At 41.6% G+C, this 27,241-nt stretch overlaps 1 protein-coding gene across 5 annotated transcripts in view; it reads right to left on the bottom strand.

The window, feature by feature from the left end:
* E2F3 (E2F transcription factor 3) overlaps positions 1–27,241 on the bottom strand; it is a 693,003-nt gene that overhangs the window by 551,826 nt on the left and 113,936 nt on the right. For 4 of the 5 annotated variants that reach the window (XM_081296306.1, XM_081296305.1, XM_081296308.1 and 1 more), the window contains 2 exons: positions 19,831–20,002; positions 18,112–18,224 (listed from right to left, as the gene is read on the bottom strand). In XM_081296306.1, coding sequence (XP_081152432.1) covers positions 18,112–18,224; positions 19,831–20,002 — 285 coding nt within the window. The remainder of the gene's footprint in view (positions 1–18,111; positions 18,225–19,830; positions 20,003–27,241) is intronic. The other variant, XM_081296309.1, reaches the window with a different exon arrangement.

A 27,241-nucleotide genomic window follows, 5' to 3' on the forward strand; every position in this document is an offset into this window, starting at 1 on the left:
ATGCTGTTGTCCACACACCATTTTCACTGTCTCCCACTTTCACTCCTCAGTGATGTCCTGAGCAGGGTTAGCAGACCATGACATTTGTCATAGAACATTCTCACAACTCCTTTGTAAACCAGCTAACAATTCACAGAGAAATGAGAAGCTATTCCCAGTCATCTATCCTTAGCTTTCATTCAACTATTACTATAAATTTTACTCAAATTACAGTCAAATTCTTTTTTGAGGTTTTAAAATCAAGATTAAACATGATTTCACCATAAGTTACACAATAATGCAAAAAGATCAGAAAGACATCACGTGAAGACAAAATGGCCATTGAACTCACCAGAAGGGTGATAGCAGAGAGCCCAAGGGCAAGCTGTATGCACATCTCCTCTGAAGCCCATCCCAGGATCAAAGGCAGGCATTAGACACTGACTCCAAAAGTACCTGGGAGGCTGTCTGGCCTGAACTTCCTCAGAGCACATTTAACAGAAAGCACAGCATAGACATGGAAATTGGCAAACTAAATGTGATTTAGTGGGAAGACTGAAATAATATCCTAAGATAAGGATCCCAAAGCTTTTCCACCTTTAGGAGGGCTGGGTACTCACATTTAGGAGCAAATAGCTTACAGATCTTTTCTAGGGACTCATTTCCTTCCCCTATTTCTGGGTGGATGAAAATTCCATTTTGAAAGCCCTTAGATTTGTTTTATTCCCCTAGAAAAGAAAAATGTCATTCTCATTCCCATCTTTATATTGGGCTGTTTATCACTGCAAGTAACTCAAGTTTTGAATACAAGAAATGCTCCCAGACCTTTTCTCTTTCTGGGAAGGTTACAGGAACACAAATTGAAATATATAACTTTACCGTATTAATTTTAAAGGAACATCAGAATTTCTAATACTAAATTCAATCCCATTAAATTGAAAGCAAAGTCACTGCTTCCAATTTAATAGGAATGGATTAAACTAGACTTCTGATTACATATAATTTGTAGTCAGGAAAAGTGATGGTGTAAGGATCTTACCCAAGACATGTCAAGACTGCAGAATGGACTCGACAGCCACCTCAACAGGATGCTACTGAACACCCCGAGGGACTCGCACACCCCATACATTGAACCTCCTGGATATACCTCAATCTTTCATTATTTTAAAGTTAAAAATAAATTTATTTCCATACATTATATTCAAATAAGTGTTTTTTACTTGTTCACTAATGCTCACAAACACCCAAATTCCGATTTTGCATGAGGAGCCATTTTTATTTATTTTTTTTTTTTTTCAACATTTTATTTATTTATTTTTTTATTGGTTGTTCATAACATTACAAAGCTCTTGACATATGATATTTCATACATTAGATTGAAGTGGGTTATGAACCCCCAATTTTACCCCAAATGCAGATAGCAGAATCACGTCGGTTACACATCCACAATTTTACATAATGCCCTAATAGTAATTGTTGTATTCTGCTACCTTTCCTATCCCCTACTATCCCCCCTCCCCTCCCCTCCCAACTTCTCTCTCTATCCCATCTACTGTAATTCATTTCTCTCTTTGTTTATTTTCCCATTCCCCTCACAACCTCTTATGTGTAATTTTGTTTAGCAATGAGGGTCTCCCTTCATTTCCATGCAATTTCCCTTTTCTCTCCCTTTCCCTCCCATCTCAAGTCTCTGTTTAATGTTAATTTTTTCTTCCTACTCTTCCTCACTGCTCTGTTCTTAGTTGCTCTCATTATATCAAAGAAGACATTTGGTATTTGTTTTTTAGGGTTTGGCTAGCTTCACTAAGCATAATCTGCTCTAGTACCAACCATTTCCCTGAAAATTCTATGATTTTGTCATTTTTTATTGCTGCATAGTACTCCATTGTGTATAGATGCCACATTTTTTTTATCCATTCATCTATTGAAGGGCATCTGGGTTGGTTCCACAGTCTAGCTATTGTGAATTGTGCTGCTATGAACATTGATGTGGCAGTATCCCTGTAGCATGCTTTTTTGAGGTCTTCAGGGAATAGTCCGAGAAGGGCAATAGCAGGGTCAAATGGTGGTTCCATTCCCAGCTTTCCCAGGAATCTCCAAACTGCTTTCCAAATTGGCCGCACCAATTTGCAGTCCCACCAGCAATGTACAAGTGTACCCTTTTCTCCACATCCTCGCCAGCACTTGTTGTTGTTTGACTTCATAGTGGCTGCCAATCTTACTGGAGTGAGATGGTATCTTAGGGTGGTTTTGATTTGCATTTCTCTGACTGCTAGAGATGGAGAGCATTTTTTCATGTACTTGTTGATTGATTGTATATCCTCCTCTGAGAAGTGTCTGTTCAGGTCCTTGGCCCATTTGTTGATTGGGTTATTTGTTATCTTATTGTCTAATTTTTTGAGTTCTTTGTATACTCTGGATATTAGGGCTCTATCTGAAGTGTGAGGCGTAAAAATTTGTTCCCAGGATGTAGGCTCCCTATTTACCTCTCTTATTGTTTCTTTTGCTGAGAAAAAACTTTTAAGTTTAATTAAGTCCCATTTGTTGATTCTAGTTGTTAACTCTTGTGCTATGGGTGTCCTATTAAGGAATTTGGGGCCCGACCCCACAATCTGTAGATCGGAGCCAACTTTATCTTCTATCAGACGCAGAGTTTCTGATTTGATATCAAGCTCCTTGATCCATTTTGAGTTAACTTTTGTGCATGGCGAGAGAAAGGGATTCAGTTTCATTTTGTTGCATATGGATTTCCAGTTTTCCCAACACCATTTGTTGAAGATGCTATCCTTCCTCCATTGCATGCTTATAGCCCCTTTATCAAATATAAGATAGTTGTAACTTTGTGGATTAGTCTCTGTGTCCTCTATTTTATACCATTGGTCCACCCGCCTGTTTTGGTACCAGTACCATGCTGTTTTTGTCACTATTGCTCTGTAATATAGTTTGAAATCTGGTACCGCTATACCGCCTGATTCACACTTTCTGCTTAGAATTGCTTTTGCTATTCTGGGTCTTTTATTTTTCCATATGAATTTCATGATTGCTTTATCTATTTCTACAAGAAATGCCGTTGGTATTTTGATTGGCATTGCATTAAACCTATAGAGAACTTTTGGTAATATTGCCATTTTGATGATGTTAGTTCTGCCTATCCATGAACAAGGTATATTTTTCCATCTTCTAAGATCCTCTTCTATTTCTCTCTTTAGGGTTCTGTAGTTTTCATTGTATAGGTCTTTCACCTCTTTTGTTAGGTTGATTCCCAAGTATTTTATTTTTTTTGCGGATATTGTGAATGGAGTGTTTTTCCTCATTTCCATTTCAGAAGTTTTGTCGCTGATATACAGAAATGCCTTTGATTTATGCGTGTTGATTTTATATCCTGCCACTTTGCTGAATTCATTTATTAGTTCTAGTAGTTTTTTTGTAGACCCTTTTGGGTCTTCTAGGTATAGAATCATGTCATCTGCAAATAGTGATAATTTAAGTTCTTCTTTTCCAATTTTTATGCCTTTAATTTCTTTCGTCTGTCTAATTGCTCTGGCCAGTGTTTCGAGAACTATATTGAATAGAAGTGGAGATAGAGGGCATCCCTGTCTTGTTCCGGATTTTAGAGGGAATGCCTTCAACTTTTGTCCATTGAGAATGATGCTAGCCTGAGGCTTAGCGTAGATAGCTTTTACAATGTCAAGGTAAGTTCCTGTTATCCCTAGTTTTTCTAATGTTTTGAACATAAAGGCATGCTGTACTTTGTCGAATGCTTTCTCTGCATCTATCGAGATGATCATATGGTTCTTATCTTTAAGTCTATTGATGTGGTGAATAACATTTATTGATTTTCGTATGTTGAACCATCCTTGCATCCCAGGGATGAATCCTACTTGATCATGGTGCACAATTTTTTTGATGTGTTTTTGTATTCGATTCGCCAGAATTTTATTGAGGATTTTTGCATCTAGGTTCATTAGAGATATTGGTCTGTAGTTTTCTTTCTTTGAGGTGTCTTTGTCTGGTTTCGGGATCAGGGTGATGTTGGCCTCATAGAATGAATTTGGAAGAGCTCCCTCTTTTTCTATTTCCTGAAATAACTTGAAAAGTATTGGTATTAATTCTTCTTTAAAGGTTTTGTAAAACTCTGCTGTATACCCATCCGGTCCTGGGCTTTTCTTGGATGGTAGTCTTTTGATGGCTTCTTCAATTTCATCCATTGATATTGGTCTGTTCAGATTGTGTGTATCCTCCTGACTCAGTCTGGGCAAATCATATGACTTAAGAAATTTATCGATGTCTTCACTATCCTCTATTTCATTGGAATATAGGTTTTCAAAATAATTTCTAATTGTCTTCTGTATTTCTGTAGCATCTGTTGTGATATTGCCTTTTTCATCCCGTATGTTAGTAATTTGAGTTCTCTCTCTTCTTCTCTTTGTTAGCATGGCTAGAGGTCTGTCGATCTTATTTATTTTTTCGAAGAACCAACTTTTAGTTTTGTTAATTTTTTCAATAGTTTCTTTTGTTTCAATTTCATTAATTTCCGCTCTGATTTTAATTATTTCTTGCCTTCTGCTATATTTGCTGTTGTTTTGCTCCTCCTTTTCTAGGGCTTTGAGTTGGAGTGTGAGCTCATTTATTTGTTGGTTTCTTCTTTTTTTGAGGAGTGACCACCAGGCGATGAACTTTCCTCTTAAAACTGCTTTCATTGTGTCCCATAGATTCCGATATGTTGTGTCTGTATTTTCGTTTATCTCCAAGAATTTTTTGATTTCCTCCTTTATGTCTTCTGTAACCCATTGATCATTCAGTAGTATATTGTTCATTTTCCATGTGATGTAGGATTTTTCCTTCCTTCTTTTGTTATTGATTTCCAGTTTCATTCCATTATGATCAGATAGAATGCATGGTATTATCTCCACCCCTTTATATTTACTGAGGGTTGCCCTATGGCATAATATATGGTCTATTTTTGAGAAGGATCCATGTGCTGCTGAGAAGAAAGTATATCCATTTGATGATGGTTGATATATTCTATATAAGTCAGTTAAGTCTAGGTTATTGATTGTGGTATTGAGTTCTATAGTTTCTTTATTTAACTTTTGTTTGGAGGATCTGTCCAATGGTGAGAGAGGTGTGTTGAAGTCTCCCATAATTATTGTGTTGTGGTCTATTTGATTCTTGAATTTGAGGAGAATTTGTTTTATGTATGTCGCAGCACCATTATTTGGTGCGTAAATATTGATAATTGTTATGTCTTGTTGGTGAATGGTTCCTTTTAACAGTATATAATGACCTTCTTTATCCCTTTTGATTAACTTAGTCTTGAAGTCAATTTTATTCGATATGAGGATGGCCACCCCTGCTTGCTTGCGAGGAGCGTGTGCGTGGTATATTTTTTCCCATCCTTTCACCTTCAGCCTGTGTATGTCATTTCCAATCAGATGTGTCTCCTGGAGGCAGCATATTGTTGGATTTGTTTTTTTAATCCATGATACCAGCCTATGTCGCTTTATTGGAGAGTTTAAGCCATTAACATTCAGAGTTACTATTGATATGTGGTTTGAACTTCCATCCATGTTTGATTGTTTATCCTTTTTAAAAAAAAAAAAATTTAGTTTGTTTCTCCATGATTGTCTTTCCCCTTGCCCTCTGTCTTTACTGAGGCACTTCCCACTGATGGTTTTGGTTATTGTTTTTCATTTCTTCTTCTTGTAGTGTTTTGTTCAAAATGCTTTGCAATGCTGGTTTTCTGGCTGCAAATTCTTTTAACTTTTGTTTATCATGAAAGATTTTTATTTCGTTGTCGTACCTAAAGCTTAATTTTGCTGGATACAGAATTCTTGGTTGGCATCCATTGTCTTTCAGTGTTTGAAATACATTGTTCCATGACCTTCTTGCTTTCAGTGTCTGTGATGAAAAATCCGTGGTTAACCGTATTGGTTTACCCCTAAATGTAATCTGTCTCCTTTCTCTTGTAGCTTTTAATATTTTCTCTTTGTTCTGTATATTGGATATCTTCATAACAATGTGTCTTGGCGTTGGTCTACTGTGATTTTGTGTGCTCGGTGTCCTGTATGCATCTTCAATTTGTATATCTGTTTCCTTTTTTATTTCTGGAAAGTTTTCTGTAATTATCTCATTCAGCAAGTTTCTCATTCCCTTGGTTTGAATCTCTGTGCCCTCCTCTATCCCGATGACTCGTAAGTTTGGTTTCTTTATGTTATCCCATAATTCTTGGAGGTTTTTCTCGTGATTTTTTACCAGCCTTTCTGAGTTGGCTAGACTCTTTTCAAGATGGTATATTTTGTCTTCATTATCTGACGTTCTGGCTTCTACCTGCTCCACTCTGTTAGTGATACTCTCAATTGAGTTTTTCATTTGGTTTATCGTTTCCTTCATTTCTAGAATTATTGTTTGATTATTTTTTATAACCTCTATCTCCTGATAAAGATGCTTAACTTCTTCTTTTATCTGTTTGTGAAATGCATTCTCAATGTGTTCTTTCGCTGCTTGAATTTGCTGTCTTGTATCTTCTTTAAGGTTCCATTCCATCTGTCTAAGGTGTTCCTTGAGTTCTTTATATGACCATTTTTCTGATGACTCTAGGTCCTCCTGAATATTTAGGCTGTCCTGCATTGTTTGTACTCCTTTTCTTCCTTGTTTTTTGAAGCTGCTCATGTTGCTTCTTGTTCTGTTTGACTGTTGAGTTACTGTTTACCCTATAAATTAATTTGATGCTTGGGAGGAAAGGTATTTGAAGGGAAGGGAAGAAGTCTCTAAAGAGAATGAGAATAGGCAGGTAGAATTCAAGAAAAAAGGGAGGATAAGAAAAATGAAAAGACTAAAGAAGTAAAAGAATAGGAACTAAAAAAGAAAAAGATTTAAAAAAAATAATAAAATAAAGTAATAATAATAATTTTTTTTTAAAAAAAATTTAAATTAAAATTAGTAGAAAAAAAAATTAAAAAAAAAAATTTTTAAGAAAGAAAAAAAAATTAATAAAACAACAAGAAAGAAAAAATGAAAATGAAAGAAAAACCCAGATCAAAAAAAAAAAAAAAAAAACCCTAATAGATGCAGTCTTAGAGTTTGATTAACTTCTCTTCCAGGAGATGGCGCTGTGCCCACCAGGTCAAGTTACTCCTGTCAATAGGCGGGAACCAATCACTGTGCAGTAGCTCCTCCCAGACTGGGCGAGTCTCCAATCCTGAGTGTCTAGGGCCTCCTCTTGTGTCTAGTCACTTCCCACTTTTTCTCTAGCCAGGCCCCCTCTCACAATACTGGCTACACGCCAGGTCTGCTGCTCCCGGGACCCCTGTTTTCATGAACGACTGGGCACACTCTTCCAGTTTGCCATTCCCTCAGACCCTAAGCTTGTAGAGTTTGGGGCTGAGAATCCTCAGCGTATTTTACTTGCCCTCCAGTAGCCACGCCCCCGGTAGCTGGTGCAAGGAACCTCAGCTGTCAGCCCTGGTGGGGGTGGTGGTTCCGCTCCGCGGGACCCGCACCACCCCTGACTTCCTCGGGCTGGCTGTAGCACTCACGGGAGAGCTGGGAGGGGCCCTAAGGGTTTCCCGATGTATGGAGAGGTAAGGCTATGGGATCACACACCTGTTTCAACTAAGTTATCTCCTCTGCAGCAGTCTGATGACGTCGTTTCCCTTTGCCGGGCGACCAATTCAACGTGTGGGTCCTCCTCTCCCAAGCCCCGTTTCAAACCAGTGGCCACTACTTATGAAGGCTCGGTAGGCATTTACATTCGTATGATGAGAAGGGCTGACCAGTTGTTTCAGCCGGATGAATTAATGCAGTGTCATAGCTGTTTGTCTGCGGGAAGCAGGTGACCGGGAGTTTGAATTCAGCGGGTCAGAGCTCAGTGTGTGTTCTCGGATCACTTGGATTTTAAATTGTCACTCATCTTATCAGCTGTTTCATATAATTCGGCAGCTCATTCGCGCGGTGCAGATTCTGCTCTATGGTGTTCCGCGGGATGCAGCTGCGGCTGCGGCGGCGGCGGCGGCCTTCGGGACCCCCGGGAAGGGGGTGCGGGTTGGGGGAGGGGAGGCGGCGCCTCAGGGCCGCGTGGTCTGGGTACCAGACACGCAGGAGAGCGGGTGGGGTGGGGGAAAGAAATTGAGATCTAAATTTAGAGACTGAGCTTGGGAGGGGAGACAGCTGGGGAGAAAGAAGCAAGGCGGAGAGGCGGAGAGGAGAAGGAGAAGGGGCCGAAGGAGCCGGGCAGCTTGTCTGCGGGAAGCAGGTGACCGGGAGTTTGAATTCAGCGGATCAGGGCTCAGTGCGTGTTCTCGGTTCACTTGGATTTTAAATTGTCTCTCATCTTATCAGCTGTTTCATTTAATTCGGCAGCTCATTCGCGTGGTGAAGAGTCTGCTCTATGGTGCTCTGTGGGAGGCGGCGGCAGCGGCCTTCGGGACCCCCGGAGAGGGGGTGCGGGTTGGGGGAGGGGAGGCGGCGCCTCGGGGCGCGGGGGCCGGGTACCAGACACGCAGGAGAGCGGGCGGGATGGGGGAAAGAAATTGAAATCTAGATTTAGAGACTGAGCTTGGGGGGAGAGACAGCTGGAGAGAAGCAAGGCGGAGAGGCGGCGAGGAGAAGGAGATGGGGCCGATAGAGCCGTGTACCTGGGGCTGCAGCCTTACTGTTCGCGCTGAAGTCGTGATGGATTTCCTCCACCTTGGCTCATGACTTGATGTTTTCAATCACAGGCCTGGGCTCCGTCCCAGGCAGCGGCTCCGCGGGGCTCCGGCGGTGCGGGCCTGGCGGCGGCGAAACCACACTCAGCCGCCCAGGGACCTCGGGGGCGCTCGAGCGGCAGGGGCCGCTCGGCGCGGGCGCTGCGGACTCGGCGCCGCGTCCCGGCAGGTCCAGGTCCCACAACGGCCACGCACCCTCCTCCTCGCGCGAGGCGGGACGTGGCTTTGGCGCGGCCCGGTCCGAGGCGCCGGCGGCGGCGGTCGGGGTGCGGGGCCGTTCCACTCCCTCCGGCTCCGGCTCCGGCGGGCCTGTGGCGGCGGTGGTGGGAGCGCGGAGGCGCGGCGGCCTGTTACCGGGCGGCGGGGAGGGACCAGCGCTCAGGGGAGCGCGGCGGTATGGCCGCCGGCGGCGGCGGCGGCTGTGGCTCCTCTTCTTCTTTCCAAGCCGGCACTGTGATTTCTTCCAGTCCCTGGGGACCCTCAGTCTTCAGCTGAAATTGGGGCAGATGCTGCTACAGGAGCTGTGGAAAGGCTCATCTAAGCTTTCCACCGCTGCCCGCTGCATTCAAGCCGCCATCTTGCCCCCAGATCTAGGGCCAACATTTTTGAGGAGCCATTTTTAATGATGCCAGCAATATCAGCCAGTGAACACTACATACCCTGACTCATTCATTCTTCAGAAAGGACCGTTATCTTCATTACTGAGGCACAGATACTGTCATCTGCCCAAAATTACATGGCTAATCAATGGCAGTAGTTTTCCAGTCTGGCTTAATATTAACAACTGGCTGACATCTGCTCTTAATCACTGAGCAACAGCGTCTCTAAAATGTCAAAGGTAAAGATGAGTAAGACACTAACAACTCATCATAGGAAAAAGAAAATATAACAGATCAATTACCCTAAAAAAGGAAATGGAGAAAGAGTTACTTTCTCCAAATCGGGGAAACAGGTGAACGGCAAATAAACAAGTAGAACTTGGTACCTAAAATGATCAGGTTAGGACAAAAAAATAATCATCATCACCACATATTGTTACAATTATCAATAAAAAGTCCTTAAATCAGCATAAACACAGCACCTATGGAATTTAAGTCTGATACTCTAAAAATTCTTTGAATCTCGGCGTAGTTGTGTACACCTGTAATCCCAGTGGCTTGGGAGGCTGAGACGGAAGGACTGCAACTTCAAAGTCGGCCTCAGCAACTTAGCAAGGCCCTAAGCAATCTAGCGAGACCCTGCCTCATCTCAAAAAATAAAACGGGCTGGGGATATGGCTCAGTGCTTAAGCACCTCAGGGTTCAACCTCTTAGACTAAAGGGGGCGGGAGGACACCTTAGAAACTTAGGACACCTTAGGAATTTGAGCATCAACAAACTATGAGGAGGCAAAAGCAAGTCCCTGCAGATGTTTGATGTTCAAATCATCTCTCAAATTAGTTGTACCAAACACACGTTGGTACAGCAGGGAGGGGCAGCATTTTGAAGTGCAGCGTAATCCATTCTGTTGTACTTTTAAACCTCTGTAACCGGAGTGTACTAGTGCTTCTGAGAATCAATGAGCTCCTCAACATCAAATCCTATGCAAAGGTTACTATTTCCCATGTATGGAAGTAACAGTGATAAAGGGAATAAATACTATCCTCAGACTCAAGAGCCCTGCCTTAATGTTCATATGGACAGTGACCTGACAAGATCTAGGGCAAACAGGGCAACAGAGCAGTGGGCATCAAGCAGCAAGCCAATGTCTTGAATCTTCCTGTACCTGGCTTGCACCACACATGGCAGCTGGTGTCTGCACAGGATCAGGCTGCCTCAGAAAATACAAATTTGTCCAATTCTTATAAATGCTGCTAAAATTTTTTTGAGGAAAAAAAATAAAGCATCAACTAATTTAACAACTTCTGATAATTTTACTATGAGACTATTTGTGACATGAAACTCATTTTTCAGACAACAGTGCTGACCAGAGCAGTGATTGTGTGGTACAACACTGCCATCTATCGTTCAAGAGCTAAAAATCATCGCATCTTCAACGCAAACCATTTCATTTTAAACTGAATGCCACAAGAGCCAGCAATATTCTACATGTTCAATTATCATCCCTGAAGGGTCCCCTGCCCCCCCAGAATTAAAGAAGATGTAAGATAATTTTTAAATGACACCTTCATGGTAACATATCTGCTCATTTTTTTAAAAGAAAAATGAGATTTAATTTTAAATCTTAATAAACTTCAATATATATAAACCTTAATAAATGAACCATCTAAAAAATGTTTTATGAAATTTCCAAGAATAATTTTAATTACTCAGTGATTAATTAAATATCAAGTTTCTGAAAATTTATGGGCATGTTTACTTATTCACAAAAATTCTAATACAAAAGAATGTTTTAGGCTGTTCAATTTCAGAAGGCAAGCAATTTTTGAAGGACTAGAAACAACAGCTTAATGCTACACAAAGTTTACTCACAAAAATTAACACAAGTATGTGCTGAAGTATTACTACCACGTTACAAAAAGTACAAACCAGAAGTGTGAGGGACTGAGAAGGTCAGGCCAAACTTGACCAGGATAAAAAAATGTTGAGTTCACAAAAAATAAAGAGATGAACTTTTCGCAGAACTTTAGTAGTACAAAACTGAAAGAACATGAAAACTTTATTAAGATAAAGTAAGCTGGGTGTAGTGGTGAGCCCCATCCACTCAGGATGCCGAGGCAGAAAGATCACCAAGGTCAAGACCAGCCTCAGCAACTTAGAGACACCCCACCTCAAAAAGGCTGGGTCCATGGGGGATAGGGCTGTACTCAGTGGCAGAGCGCTTGCCGAGCATGAGAGGCAATGGATTCGATCCTTAGCACCACATAAAACAAAATAAAGGCATCCTGTCCATCTTCAACTATAAATTTTTAATTTTTTTTTTAAAGGACTGGGTTCAATTCCTAGTATTAATAAGCTTCAATATAGACCTTATTGTAGGAATTTGAGTCAGTTTTTGTAATATAAAATATAAGTCCTTATATTATAAAAAGCCACTTCTCACATTTCTGCATCATCTTGGACTCACTTCAAAATAATGTCCTTAAAAGGTCTTATAGAAAAAAAGGTAAGTTTCTATGTAAATCCGATGTAAACTATATTTAAGAATTTGTTTTAAAAGCACCTTAAAATTTTTTTGAAGATCCATTAGGAAAAATACTGGTCACAATATGCCAATAAATCGATATAGTATCTTTACCACAGCACTCTTAAGAAACGTATCCATTCAGGTCTATCTGCAGTCACCTCACTGTCATCACACTTCTGCAAGGTCTACTTATCCCTGAGGCCACAAAGGCCATAGTGAGTTCTCCATGGAGTTATGTATCAGGTAGCAATCAATTATGTGTCAATGGCCTGTTGAATCGCAGCATTTTAAGACCCGGCTGTATACATGGTTTCCGTTACATTTGCCCACATCCTTCCAAATGAAGGGGTCATTCGTTAATACACAAAACACACCATGCTCTAATTTTCTTACATTCGTTTCATTGCTCTTTGGTTTTACTCAAAAAAATCAAGTCTGTTCTCTGTAATTTCCACTTTAAAAATGTCTTTTAACCTCCATAAATTGAGGCTCATCTTCCACAATGTCAACCATCTTTTACTTTGTCACTATTTCCAATCTACTTTCCTCAATAAGAGGGAAATGTGGTGTGAAGAGCAAATCCTCTTAACTCAAATTCCTTCTGAGATCACAAAGGGACTTTTCCTGGCTCAGGCTAGCCATTCCAGAACTCCAGTACAGGATTCCCAAATTTCACTCACCTGTAAGACAAGGTCTGGTCAAAAAGAGGCTGCATTTACTCTTTTAACCCCAGTTGTGTATTAGACATGCCACAGTGTCACATGCTAGAAAAGTCTCATCCTACATTTAGATATTTCCAAATTACTTTCTCTCCCAGATCCCAATACTGTGAATTTTTTTTGTCATCCAGAAAGATAAAACCCCTCTGAGACTTTTCTCCTTAAAAGTTGGAGAGAATGGTCAGAAAGTCCCCTGCCACAATTCCAGAGTCACCTCCTGGAACAGTGTGTACCTCCACCACCCTGTGTTATCAGATCCTCTCTAGGCAGCTTGGAATAAATTCTCAGCTTTCTACATGAGAAAGGGGACAAAAACTAGAAATGCATGAGGCTTATGAACAACGTTAGTTCATACAAGTTAATACAGGAAGACTCCCAGGAACCAGGAGAGGTGCCAGCGAGCTGCTGCAAGTCAAGCAAGTGCTTTAAATAACGATCTCAAGTCTACAGTCTTCCCATACACAGGAGAGAGATCTTTGTTCTATATATATCTACAGATATATAAATATCATATAGAATATAGAAATAGAATACAGAAATCTAAGTATATTAAGTCAAAGCTTATAAATTTAGCTTGAATACCCACATAAGGGCAATTCACACACCAGCAGATACAGCTCCTATTTTAAAGCATGAAACATTTTATTTATCTTTATATAACCCTATTACGTCCAACTTTTAAGCCTTAAAACACTGTTGAAATTCAGAAGTTAGACAAAAAGAGGGAAAAAAAGAATCTCAGGAAAAGGGAAGGGAGATTAGTGGGGACTAGAAAACGGGCAACAGGGGAAGGAAGGGTCAGGTACAAGGGCAAAGAGGAAGCCAAATCATGCTCTGTGTAGGCGAGAATGCACCACGAGGAAGCCTGTTACGCATGATCATAATTCACCAATAAAAACTTTCATTTTTAATAATGCTAAGATTCAACTACATCTATAAGCCGACTATTTCAGACACTCTGCACATGATCAGAGTGTAATTTATTTCTTCTATAATACCAGATGGATCTCGGAATCTTATAAGGCATCATCTTTGACCTCCAAAAGAAATTCTGCAAATGTACCCTAGCTTATTTTTGTTTGTTTTATTCAATTATTCTTTTATGTGGTGCCAAAGATTGAATCCAGTGCCTCACGCATGCTAGGCAAGCACTCTACCACTGAGCCATGACCCCAACCCCCATTTTTTTTAGTATACTATTCAACACAAAACTAAATAGCTCATTGTAAACACTCGTTACTATTATATATGGTATAATATGAAATCAAAACCCAAAATGTCAGGATATTTTTAAATAACTTTTTTTAAGACAACAAAGTCGGGCCTTTATCCTCAAGAGCATGCTACATAAAAATTTCAAGATACAGGAGTATTTTTCAGACTGTCTGACATGATACAATATAATCATGGTGAAGATAAAGGAAAAGAAGTTTAAAGAGCAAGTTAACAGCCCTGCACTAAGATACGCCGATGGTTTTATTACCACCGATTTCCACAAAAGGTTCAAGAATTAAAAAAAAAAAATTCAAGGTTTTTCCACTGGTGATGACTTTGTATTTTTATTAAGGAGGTGGGGATGGACCAGGCAGCTCTCAGCTGACACTGCTACCCGTGACTAAAAAACTCACTTCCAACTCCTAACTCGGCAATGAGACTAATATGAGCATGCTCCTGTGGTGCAAACGCAATAGTATCTACCCCCATTTCCCCTCCCAGCACCGAAAGCCTTCTAATAAAGGGTCACATGTAAGGAAGGCTCTCAGGAAGGACAAAAATCTCAAAAATGTTGGGCAGCAAAAATTACTCTTATAAAAGCTGTTACTATTGACAGATTTCCGTCTTTTGCACAAAGATGAGGTGGCTGACACAAGAAGTAAGGCTGTATAGGCAGACACACCTGTGCCCAGTGTCAGCTCAAGCATGCACTAGCTCGGTGAAGTGGCACAGTCCACCGTCTTCTCCAATCTCCATCTCACTCTAAAACTGAGGTACCTCATGCCAGTTATGTCAGCCGATTCCTGCAATAACACAGTAATGCCCAACACACGCTGCCTTACAACCAAATCGATGCCCCTCCTAGGAATGTATACAAAAATCCTGTCCCCACTGAGAACTGCTCTGCCCAAGATAAGCATAACATGCCTTAAGCTTCTCAATTAGTTGCATTCTAGGAGCCGGAGTCTACTGCTTTCTCACTTTCCACAAAATTAACTTATCACTGTATTTCATCATAAAGGTAAACTCAACATATTAGTGTGAGACTGAGCGTGGTGGCACACACCTATAATCCCAGCAGCTCAGGAGGCTGAGGCAGGAGTATCACAAGTTCAAAGCCAGCCTCAACAACAGCAAGGCACTAAGTAACTCGGGGAGACCCTGTCTCTAAAATACAAAATAGGGCTGGGGATGTGGCTCAGTGGTCGAGTGCCCCCAGTACTCAAAAAAAAAAAAAAAAGTACTGAGGAGTACTCAAAAAAGATTAGTCTGAAATGTCAAGTTGCCAACTCTGACATAAAGAGGCAAAAATCTGTCACTTTTTAAAAACTACATACACTCCTACTTTATGTGCAACAAGCATGATTTCTCTAGACACAAAAGGGTTGCTCTAACATCCTTCAAATTCTGATGACTAGTGTGGTTCTTGGATGTTTTTCTTGTGCAAACTTTCCCATACAGATATCCCATTGACCTCAGTTAAAAAAATTTAATGGTACTTCAAGTTAAATGGTCTGAACTAAAGAACATGCTATATTAATCACTCAATTTTAGTAACTTCTATACCCAATAAACTAATGTTTACTTGTTTATGAAGAGAAATTTTCCTTAATTCAAGAACATAAGATGCTACATTCTCACTTGACATCATTGCAAAGTATTCAGAAGATACAGGTCATAAAAATGCCTTTAAGACAGTAGGTCCTGCTACCATACTATACAATGGAAAAATAATTATGAGCCCGAGATTTACTAAAATAATTTCTAGATTTGACATGGAACCTGAGGCTTTTCCTTTGCCAAAAACCAAATAAACTTGCCTGCTGAAATCCACGGCTAGTTCATTTCACATCTCTACACCTCCTAGACCTGTAACATGTGACAGGTTCAGAAAACATTTACTGAATGAATGAACTATATGCAACATGTACAAAGAAACTATCAAGAATTTTAACAGCCAGCAATTTAAAATGATTGTTTTCTGGAATGAAGGGATTCCAAAATGAACAATTCTGACTTAGCTAAGCTTATCCACAAATATTTCATATGCATTGCACACGTTATTCTCTCGTTTATGAGCTAGGGCCTAAGTGTCCTTGAGATGGACTTCCCCCCCGCACTAACCAAATACGCGTACTATCATTCACAGCAGGTAACTAAAAACTACACCTAACACAGCTGTATCTACCACAGCCATATCCAAATGAGAGTGATCCCTGAAGTACTCACCTTGGAAGACTGAGCCTTTATTTCACTACTGGGTTAGAGACTGGCGACAAATTCTTTAAAGTAACGTTGTTCAACACATCACGTACCTCACTCACCAGATCTGGCCTCTGTCCCGATTATTGCTAACACTAAATATACTCTCAAAATATGAAATTTGGCACCAATGACCACACCAAAAATAATTTGCCAGTATCTCCAAAGGAAAAATTCAAAAGCAATAACCAAAGCATTACTGGGAAAACAGTAGCACCTATAAAAGTAGTTTACTCGAAAAATACATTCCTGGAATGTGTACATTCAGAGCATACTTCTTAAAAAAGCAATACTATCTGCAGGGGAAGTTTTACTACTTCTCATGATTCTAATTCAATCATGTTTCCATGCATCCACGATATCCTGAGTTTTAGGGACTAATATCATTTCTCCTCCAAGTTTCATTCTTTGAGATGAGAGGTAAGCAAGCACCGTTTTCTAATACTTAATCCAAAAGTTATGAACCAGCTTTTTCTTCAAAACCAAAAAGTTTGAAAATAACAGCCAACTTCCCTGAGCCTTTATAAAGTTTTACTATGAATTATTCTCAACTCACAGTAAAAGCAACTTCAAGTAACTACCCACACAGCTGTTCTTTGCATAATAGTGCAAACATCTATAACTGGCAATTGAGAGCTAATTTTGATTTAATTTTCTGTGTATTGTTTTCAATAATCTCTGTATACCTTATACATAATCTACATTTTGTACCTATTTATATCAATTACACATTTGCTATTTTAGGTCCATATTTTAACAAAAAAATTTCTATAAACTCCTACTACTCCATAATAATGAAACCACATAGACATAGGTAATCCAGAACTCATTTATCTAAATAGCAGATCTATAGAGAGCTTCGGTGGAGCTCAATGCCTAGAATCGGCAAGTTCAAGTTCAATTCTAAGTTCCAATACAAAAAAAAAAAAAACAAGATTTCATTCAAGTGCCTGACAGAAGCAATCTGGCTTGTACTTCCTAGGCCTCGAGCACCTGGACCAGTGGAGGAAGCAGTCCTGCATTCTGTTACACATCAGCCACCTCAGAAGGAAAGACGGACTGTGAGCATCTGCAGCAGGCACAGTCAACAGTATGATTATCACAAACAAGTGTAGATAATGCAGGTATGTAAGAGTACATACTCATCAGCAAAAAAGAAAATTTTATATTCAAACAACTTTTTAAATATTCCCAAATAAGAAATCAAAATTATGTGTGCAAAGCTTAACATTCTTAAACCTATAAGGACTGCTCTTTTATACCGAAGACAGCCATCAGACCAAACAAATGGACTAAATTTAAATCAAAATATATTAAGTCAACATGTGATATCTTTTTAATGTTTTAGGAAATTATCTTAAAGGCTATGTTCTTAATAATCAAACCATACCATTGAAATGTGTTAAGGCATGCTCAGAGTAAAAACTACTAATGAATACAAAATAATATTTTTTGTTTGTTTTTTGGGGTTTTGTTTGGCAGTAATGGGGATTGAACCCAGCCCCCAGCCAGGCACACTCTACCACTGACCTACATCCCCAGATCTTTTTTATTTCGTCCTAATCACAAGGAATCACCAGACAAACTCAGAGAACAGTCTACTAAATAATAGGTCAGTTTCTTTAGAAGTGTCAAGGTAATGAAAGAAGAGGAAAAAGAAAAATGGAGGAACTGTCACAGATTCAAAGGACCAAGGAGACATGACAATAATGTAAGATGGGACCTGAACTAGACCCTGGAACAGAAAAAGTTAAAGGAAAAACTGGGAAGACTCTAAAAGGCTGTGCAGTTTAGAGTACTGCACGAGTGTTAATGTCCTAGTTTATTAATTACGTAACAGTTATGTAAGGTGGCAACACTAAGAGAAGGTGGGTGAAGGGCACACAGGAGCTCTCTGCAGCTTGCTACTTCTCACGTTCTAAACTTATTTAAAAATATATCCATTTATTTTGAAGTAACTTTAAAAATCCTTAGTTTTCTAGGTATAGTAGCTATCATTTTGCCTTAAAATCATTACGTTATGCTAAATACCTGTCAATTGCTGCAACCAGACTCTTTGAAACCTGTAACTGAGACTTTTAATACATTACAGAACACATTACCTGTAATTTTATAGCCATAAGCAGCTAGCTGTCCAGCCATATATTCTCCATCTGAATTATTATGTGAGCAACCCCATGTTCGTATCCAAATTTTCTGTATGCCTGGAATAGTGCTGTTTTAAAAAAATAAATAAGCAGTCTCATTAAGTGTTTTTAAAAAAGAGGCAGTGGATGATTTCAGAGCATATTACACAAAAAAGCAAACTACAATTAATTCACTGGCTGTTCATTAAATGCACCAATTAAAAACCTGTTACAAGACGACTATTCAAGATAAACCAACCACAAAAGTTCAAGAATCTCTACGTTAAAAAAAAAGTGTTTGTCTGAATTTTTTTTTAATATCTTTTAGATGTTGATGGACCTTTTATTCATGTATTTATATGTGGTGCTAAGAGTCGAACCCAGGACCTCACGCATCCTAGGCAACCACTCTACCACTGAGCCACAACCCCAGTCTCCCTGAACTGTATTTTTTTTATCATTATTTTTTAGTTGTAGGTGGACATAATACCTTCATTTTATTTTTATGTAGTGCTGAAGATCGAACCTAGTGGCTCACGCATGCTAGGCGAGTGCTCTACCTCAGCCACAACCCCAGCCCCCTGAATTGTGCTTTTAAATCCTGCTACTGACCATACTACCATTAATTTAACTTCTAAAAAAATGCACAGAAACTGAATCTAGCAGTAATAGCAAATGAAATATCAAATATATCTTTTCAGACTCCTTCATATTAGCTACAATCATTATTTTAAAATGAACAATTTAATCAAAATTTAAAACTGTCACCCTACACCATTATTAAAAGTATTCCATCTAGGTGTGATGGCACACACCCATAATCCCCAGCGACTTGGAGGCTGAAGAGTACAGGTTCAAGGCCAGCCTGGACAATTTAAGAAAACCCCGTCTCAAAATTAAGAATAAAAAGGGACAGGGTAGAATGCAGCTCAGTGGTAGAATGCCCCAGGTTCAATCCCCCATAGTGCAGTTTTTAAAAAGTACTCCATCTATAAAAATAGAGTTTAAAATATAATATTTTTAGGAAGGGAAAAAAGAAGTTTCGTTACTTTAATAATTTCAGGTAAAAAGAAACTACCTTAAGGATGTGTTCAGAACAAATACTATAAACTTCAGTCATAAAATAAGCAATTTTTAAATTTATAAATTCTAAAAGCTTAATGTTCCAGACAAAAATAATCAACTACATTAAAACTCTCTCAACAATATGCTGAACAATTGTAGAGCTCCTTAAAACCTTACAATTTGGCAATCCTTCTTGGCAATGTTGCCTTAGAATCTTACTGACCACGGTCCCACCGTAACACTGGAAATGGTAATAACTCTTGTGCCCAATGCCTTAAGCTGGTCTGTAAGTATTCACTACCAAAGACCCAAAACACCTCATAAGAATCACAAATCTCAATAAAAATTCTAATTTAGAAGTACCACAGAATTACATACCAATTGCAGTGAAAGAAGTTTCTACTGTTCTGGGCCCTGCCTTCCAAGAACATCCAACTGGACATCCTTTTCTTTAACCAATCACCTTGCCTTGCCAAATTCAAAGCCACTGAAATAGGGGGTGGGGGAACTCTCATGTTTCCTGCCAAAAGTCCAAAAAGCCCAAAAAAGAAACCCTATGCAGATCACACAGACTAGTCCTGCCAGCATCTTGCCAGAAATTAAGCTGCACACGTTTCCAGGAAAGCTTACCTGTCACTTGGTGGACTGTTCTCTTCGGGGAACATCTGGGTATTGCGCCTTCGCACTTTCGGAACCACCTGCCTTCTTGAAGAATGTCTGTCTTGTGGCTTTGAATCTTCCTGGGACACAATGTCTTCTATGTCATCCAGCAGGGTATCACAGGATGCAGAAGGCATCTTCTCTATCACATAAAGTCAAACAGCACAAGCTTATGAAATCCGCTTAACACGACATCACCTATAACAAATTTTCAGCAAACTAATCAAGCCTGTTAAGTCCACTTCAAGTTTAGAGAAAATGCAGGGGGTAAACACAAGGAGACGATCAGAAGTCACACTGATAATGGGACATTCCAAGATTCAACAGAACTATTTCCTCAACAAAGTGACTCCATGGGGAAAAAAGTAAGGAGGAGATCTTCACGATTAAAGGAAAGGAGCCAGGCATGGTGCCAAGTGCCCATAATCCCAGCAGCTCAGGAGGCTGAAGCAGGAAGATCACAAAGAGTTCAAAGCCAGCCTCAACAAAATCGAGGTGCCAAGCAACTCAGCGAGACCGTCTCTAAATAAAACACAATATAGAGCTGGGGATGCGGCTCAGTGGTCCAGTGCTTGGTACCACCTCCCCCACCCCCCCCCAAAAAAAAGATAAAAGGAGATTTAAAAGATTTTAAAGCTCAAGACCTCCACCAGCTTAGGAAGGCTGCCATTGTTGACAATAGCTACCATGGCCTCCAGGGCTTGGAAAAACTCAGAGGCCTTCAGGCCAAGCCTCAGCAGCTTCATGTTGTGTCCCTGGGGGTTGCCACTCTCTATGGCGACTGTGGCTAAGTCAAGACAGGCACATGCAGATGTCTACGGAAATTATGACTGCATGAAAGACTCAGGCGATGAGGAAGGCCGCTGTCTTTCAAGATGAAGAATGATCTTTAAATAAAAAATTTCTTTGAATTGAGTTCCATGGAAGTTTCTCACTGACCTGTGTCAGCTAAGAAATCATTCCTCTAATTTTGTTAAAAAAAGGTCTAACAACTAATGCAACTCATGTTCTTATTTTATCCAGTTATAATAAACTTTGGGAAATAGTTAAAAAATCAGAACATGAGCTAGATATTAGATGAGGATATTATTATAAATCATTATTGTCCTTATGTTCAAATCCATTTTTTCTTTAGTTATAGTTGGACTTTATTTTACTTATTTTTATGCGGTGCTGAGGATCGAACCTAGGGCCTTGCACATGCTAGGTGAGTGCTCTACCGCTGAGCCACAACCACAGCCCTCAAAAACTATTTTTATTGATACATATTGAACACTTCAAGGTGAAATATCAGGTTTATAATTTATTTTAAAACACCTCAGGAGGCGGCTAGGGTCGTGGCTCAGTGGTAGAGCACTTGCATAGCTAGCAAAGGCACCAGGTTCAACCCTCAGAATCACGTAAAATTGTATTGTGTCCAACTATATAATATATATATAACTATATAGTTTTTTATATATATATATATAACTATATATATATATATATATATATATATATATATCCACCTCAGATTTTCTTCAGGGGGGTTAAAAAAAAAAAAACAGATTAGCCAGGGGCATTGGCATATGCCTGTAATTTCAGCAGGAGGCTGAGGAAGGAGGATCACAAGTTCAAAGCTAGCCCCAGAAGCTTAGTGAGACCCTAAGCAACCTGGTGAGGCCTTGTGTCAAACAGAATAAAGGGCTGGGGATGTGGCTCAAGTGGTTAAGTGTCCCTGGTACCAAAAAAAAATAAAAGTAAAAACATTTGTAACTCTTAAAATTAGAAAATAGGTAGGTTTCTTCTGTTAAATGTTATTTTACTTTTTATACCTTTATTTCACTTATTTATTCTTCTGTGGTGCTGAGGATGAAACCCAGGGCCCCACACATGCTAGGCAATCGCTTGGCCACAAAACTACACCTGCAGCCCAACAACAGGTATTTGGTATTCATTATCTCATGATACCTGATATAATGAATACCCAATTTTTCAGAATTAAACAAGACGTGGACACAGCTTCCAGGTAAACGCACATTCCTCACACAAAGCACAACTTTGGAATCATACGTCAAAGAAAACATGAGACTTTGAAAGGAGAAAGAAGGCACACTGGCTGGGGAGCTCAGAACCCAGGAAAAGGTCAGCAAGTTCTTTGGGTGCTTTTGCCTCCTATATCTAAATTTGAGCCGAAGCAGCCAGCAGTCCAGGATGCCCACAGGTGCAGACAAGGTCCAACAAGTCGGCCTCCCATCAGGAACAGAAGACGGGAAGCTTGGATAATCGCCGCTCTCCTCCAGCCTCAGCCCCACACACACGCACTGTAGTCCCACCCGCAGGCAGTCATAGGGTCAAGTGGGGAGCCCGACTTCCCCCCTACACGATGCCCTGACATGCCTTACGAGAGTAGAGTCACAGAAGGCCAGGCAGGGACCCCAACTTCCCAACCAACCAACAATGAGGCCCACAGTTGTCAGTGTAGACCAGACTGAAATGCGAGTCTGGAGCCCTTCACAGGGTCAGCGCAGCAGACAGCCCAGGAGGCACACGGCAGCACTAGCCTCCCTCTATGGTGAGCAGGTGGAAGCAGAGGGGGCTAATCTGCCCACAGAAGACAAGGGCTCCCAAGCGGGATGCGTCCACGCCCACCCACCGCCTGCTGACCTGTTCTCAGCCGTGTCACTGAGCCAGCATCCAGAGCCTGTGTTCTCAGGCGCCTCAAGCCTTCCTGATGAAGGGCCCTTCTCTTCACACCAGATTCCCATCTTTCCATTCATATCACTCAACTAACAGTGGCTTCCAGCCAGGCTCATTTTGTGCCCTTTGTAAAGTGTTCTTTACCACAAATTATGTGCTGTCCATCAGACAAACGAGTGTTTGAAACTCATCTAGTTTCATTGTTGGTAAGAAATAACCCAAATGTCCACCGTTAGGCCTGGATGTAATTAACATACATATCCATGGTCCAAGTAGGACCATGATACCTGATATAATGAATACCCAGCCCTCTCCTTCCCTAGAGCAAGAACAAAGCACAGGACCAAGCCCCACTCCGCCAGGCACCTGTCTCCTTGGCCACAGTGATCGGCTCAGGCTTGGTCAGGACAAGCCCAGCCAACCAGAAAGGACTGCAAGGTCTTCTGAGCCACCGCTGCTAGAAGAGATGGCTTCTCTACTCCTTCAAGTGGCTCAACCGGAAGGATGTCAACTTTGGGATCCCAGGGGCCATCTTGCCTGCCACAGGAGGAAGCCTCGAGAAGGAACAAAGCCTAACAGGAGGCAGCGAGAGAAACGGCCCAACTGAGGCCATTTGAGCACCTGGCCCCAGCCAGTGCTTGAGCCCTGGTGCAGCCCACTTCTGCCCACCACGTGAGCCACGAAATTCCCTGGGGCTTAAATTAGTTTGAGTTGGGCCTCCTGGTCTTGCAAACAAGAGCCCAGGTACAGCCCAGGTGAAGTGAAATGAACCAAGTTTCAGGCTTTTTTGTTTAATATTTTTTAGTTGAAGATGGACACAATACCTTTATCTTTATGTGGTGCTAAGGATCGAACCTAGTGCCTCATGCGTGCTAGGGGAGTGCTCTTCTCTTGAGCCATAATCCTAGTCACCAGTTAGTCTTTACCAAGTTACTCTTGAAGTCCCTCTGGGAAAAAAGTCTTCAGCGGAATTTGGGAAATTCTGCCTCCTTTTATATGCACTGTGTACTGATTAACAACTGTGAAGAGCTGCAGTCAGGAAACTTTAAACTCATTATCTTAGGAATTTTCTAAGATTTCCTTTCTTACAGATCTCCTTAGACTGAAAGATGGCACTGAAACTGCAGGCCCGACTGGCACAGCCCGTCCACCCCCTGCCCCTGCACAGACGGTGGCCTCCTGCCTTTACTGGGACACGGTCTCTTCACCCCAGCACTCTCCCTTCCAAGGGCTACTCCTGAAGGCAATCCTACTCTCTAGGTCAGCCCAGACTCCAGGTGTGCTCCCTCTTCCCCATCACTGATGGCCTCCATGGAATCAGGATCTAGCGATAAGCACACGGTTTCTACTACTTCTCTCATTTGAAAGACAATAAATCCCTCTCAGGAACCCACTCCTCCTCTCAGCTTGCCTTTAAAGAGAAGCTCCCTGTATTTACTGTCTCTAACTTCCCCCTCCCATTCTCACGGACTCTCACACCCACCACTACACCACAAGGGCCCTCAGGAAACCCTCCAATGATACAGACCCTGACCAACACTCAGCCGTCTGATGAGACGCCATTTGTGGCATCTGCAATACCGACCACTCTCACCTCAAGGCACTCTTCTCCACAGGCCCCAGGATGCCCTTTCCTCATTCTCCTCCAGGGGCCAGCCTCCAGGGGTTGCTGGCTCCGTCCTCCTCTCCCCCTGGGACGCCCATGGCTCCCTGACAGGAGCTCTTCTCTGTTTACAGGCACTCCCTGGTGATCTCATCCCGTCCTGTGGCCTTGAAATACCCACTGTGTGCTTACATAACAGCCGGCTCTTCGGACTCAGATGTCCGACTGCCTGCTGGCCATCCCTGCCTGCATGTCTATCAGCCATTTCAAAGTTCAACAGTCAGCCAGGACTCGACTCTCCCAGCTTCCCCCACCCCGATGGCCCCCACCTCCTCATACCAATGTGATTATCCGACTCCTTCCTTTCCCTCACCCCAAATCCAATCCACCAGCAAAATCCTATTGGTGTTACCTTTAAAATCTAGTCAGAATCCACCTGTGAGCACAGCCCTGTCACAGCTGCTCCTGCCTGGAGGGCTTTCTCCACAGCTGAGTCCACTCACCCCAGCCCTTCACGTACAGCGAGGCCTTTGCAAGCCACCCTTGCCAACTTCCCATCCCTCCCAATCTTTTTTTTAAACCACATACTTCATCACCTGCTTACGTGCTTTTGCTGCCTCTTTGTTCTAGAATATTTACTCGTGGGGGTAAGGGCTTTTGCATGCTTTGTTCACAGCTTTGTCTCAGGAGCCTGCAACTATATCCAGCACCAGGTTCTAAATATTTTAGTGTAGACAACAGTTTTTACAAGATATGGAGCTGGCTACCTCCCTCTTCCACCTCCCACTATTTCAAATTTGGAGGGAGGTACTGGAGATTGAACCCAGGGGCACCTCCCAAGCCCTTTTTTTAATTTAGAGACAGCGTCTTTCCAAATTGCCAGGTGCCTCGTTAATCTGCTGAGGCTGGCTTTGAACACATAATCCTCCCACCTCAGCCTCCCAAGTTGCTGGGAGGACAGTCGTGAGCCACGGCACCCGGCTTGGGTATTCTGAGTTAGCCAAACTCGTCCGACTCCAAGGCCTACACACGTGTCCTCCCTCCCCTGGACATTCAGCCCCCGGTCCCTGCATGGCTCGCTGCCCGCTTCTCTATCGCTGATACCTCCTCGGCCTTCACTGGCTGCCTGCCTAAACACCCGCACCGCCCAGGCGTCCTCACACTCCCACCCCCGCTTGTTGCGCCGTGCTTCCTCGCGGCACTCACCGACACCTTCCACGGGCCTCGTGTCTCATTACAGCTCACGTTCCATAGACACAGGTGTTGCCTCTTTTCCACTCTCTCCAACACCTAAGGACGCTGAGCACACAGCAGCGTGTAACAGTCATTACCTGACTACCAAGCTTGCTTAAATAGAGGGCAAGGTCATGCCTTTCAGAGTTTCTGAGAATTACTGAAGGACTACGAATAACCAAATGACAAAAGCAAAACTTTTGTAAAAAGTACACAATGTTTACATCCATACACAACTGTGTACAGATCCACCGAAGGGAAACAGAATGGAAAGAGGGGTGGAAGGAGTCTACTGTAGGAGACACACCACGCCATTACAGACTTAAGGAAGCAGGGAGTATTGCTAAGCTCCTTACGTTATGGAACTGGAGTCCAGAGTGGAGCTAAAATTAGAAGGCAGGCTTCCTCACAATACCATGTTCTTCCCCTATGGCTCCGCCTCACTGGCAAAGAGCAATGCAAGAATCTAATGTATCACCAAGGGGCAACATGTGCCAGAAAATGGGAAAAGGCAAAACAGGCGATTCACTTAAATACAAACAGCGGGACACATGGGTGGACACCTGTAATTCCCCAAAACTCGGGTAGTTGAGGCAGGAGGATTACAAGTTCCAAGCCGGCCTAGGCAACTTGGTAAGACCCCATCTCAAAATATAAGAGGGGCCAAGGATATAGCTCAGGAGTAGGAAGTCTCAGACCAGGTTCCCAGATCACAAGAAAAAAAAAAACAGCTAGTAAAAGTGGGAAAGTATGTACAACTGAACTAAAAGCTGATTGTTTCAATACTTGCTATTTTTCTCCACTTCACAGATTACACTGACAAAAGGCCTTTACCTGAAAAAATGTATAAAATGGGTTTCAAAGGGACTGCAGGGCAACTCACCAATCCATTTGAAAGTTTGAAACTTGTATATCCTTTGACCCAGCAATTCTATTTCTAGAAATTCCCTCTAGCTGGGGACAAAGGAGATGACTATAACGTGACGCAGAGGTTCCTAAACCTGGCTGCATATCATGACACATACACAATCTCATTCATCACCATGAGTAAGTGGAAGTTCTTACCTCAAACAAACTGATAGAAGGAATTAAGCCCTCAAAGAAAATTTTAATAAGTAACAAAAATGAAAGTTTGGGTATAAAAGGAAAGGAAGACAACATTCAAATAAAGCAACAGAATCATACGAAATTTTTTTCTCAAAGGCAGAGGCAATCAAGTCTGATAAAGGGAATAAAGTCAGTCAGTGAAAAGGAGAAATACTGACAACAGACACCATCCTAGAACAGCGATCACTTACCTGGGAGAGTTATTACGGAGCCTTCAGGACACCACACACCCAGGCTCAGGTCTGACTCAGAATCTCCAAGAAGAGAAGCACAAGAATTTAAAAGCCGCCCAGGTAAGGCTGGGGGTGGAGCTCACACGGGAGGCCCGGGATGAATTCCCAGCACGTGGGAAAAAAAAAAAATCCCTCCCAGATGCTGCCCCTAATCATCTAATCATCCCTAATTGAGAACCACAGCAAGGCAGGCACACTTCCATAATCCTAGCTGCTCAGGAGGCTGAGGCAGGGGGATCTTGAGTTCAAAGCCAGCCTCAGCAACTTAGAGAGGCTCTAAGCAACTCGGTAAAAAACTGTCTCTAAATATTTAAAATATAAAAATAGGCTGAGGATGTGTCTCAGTGGCTAAGCACCCCAGGTTCAATCCCTGGTACCAAAAAAAAAAAAAAAAAAAAAAAAAAAAACCCCACACAGTTCTCCTTCAGCAATGGTAGAAGCCCTTTGAGTGTTCATTCTAGCCACCTGAGGAGCTTTTGAAAATTAGCAACAACTTGTGTTTAATCCCCAGCACCAATAAAAAAGA

This window comes from Spermophilus citellus (genome assembly GCF_964194105.1).
Source record: "Spermophilus citellus genome assembly, chromosome: 5".
In the NCBI taxonomy this organism is placed as follows: Eukaryota; Metazoa; Chordata; class Mammalia; order Rodentia; family Sciuridae; genus Spermophilus; species Spermophilus citellus.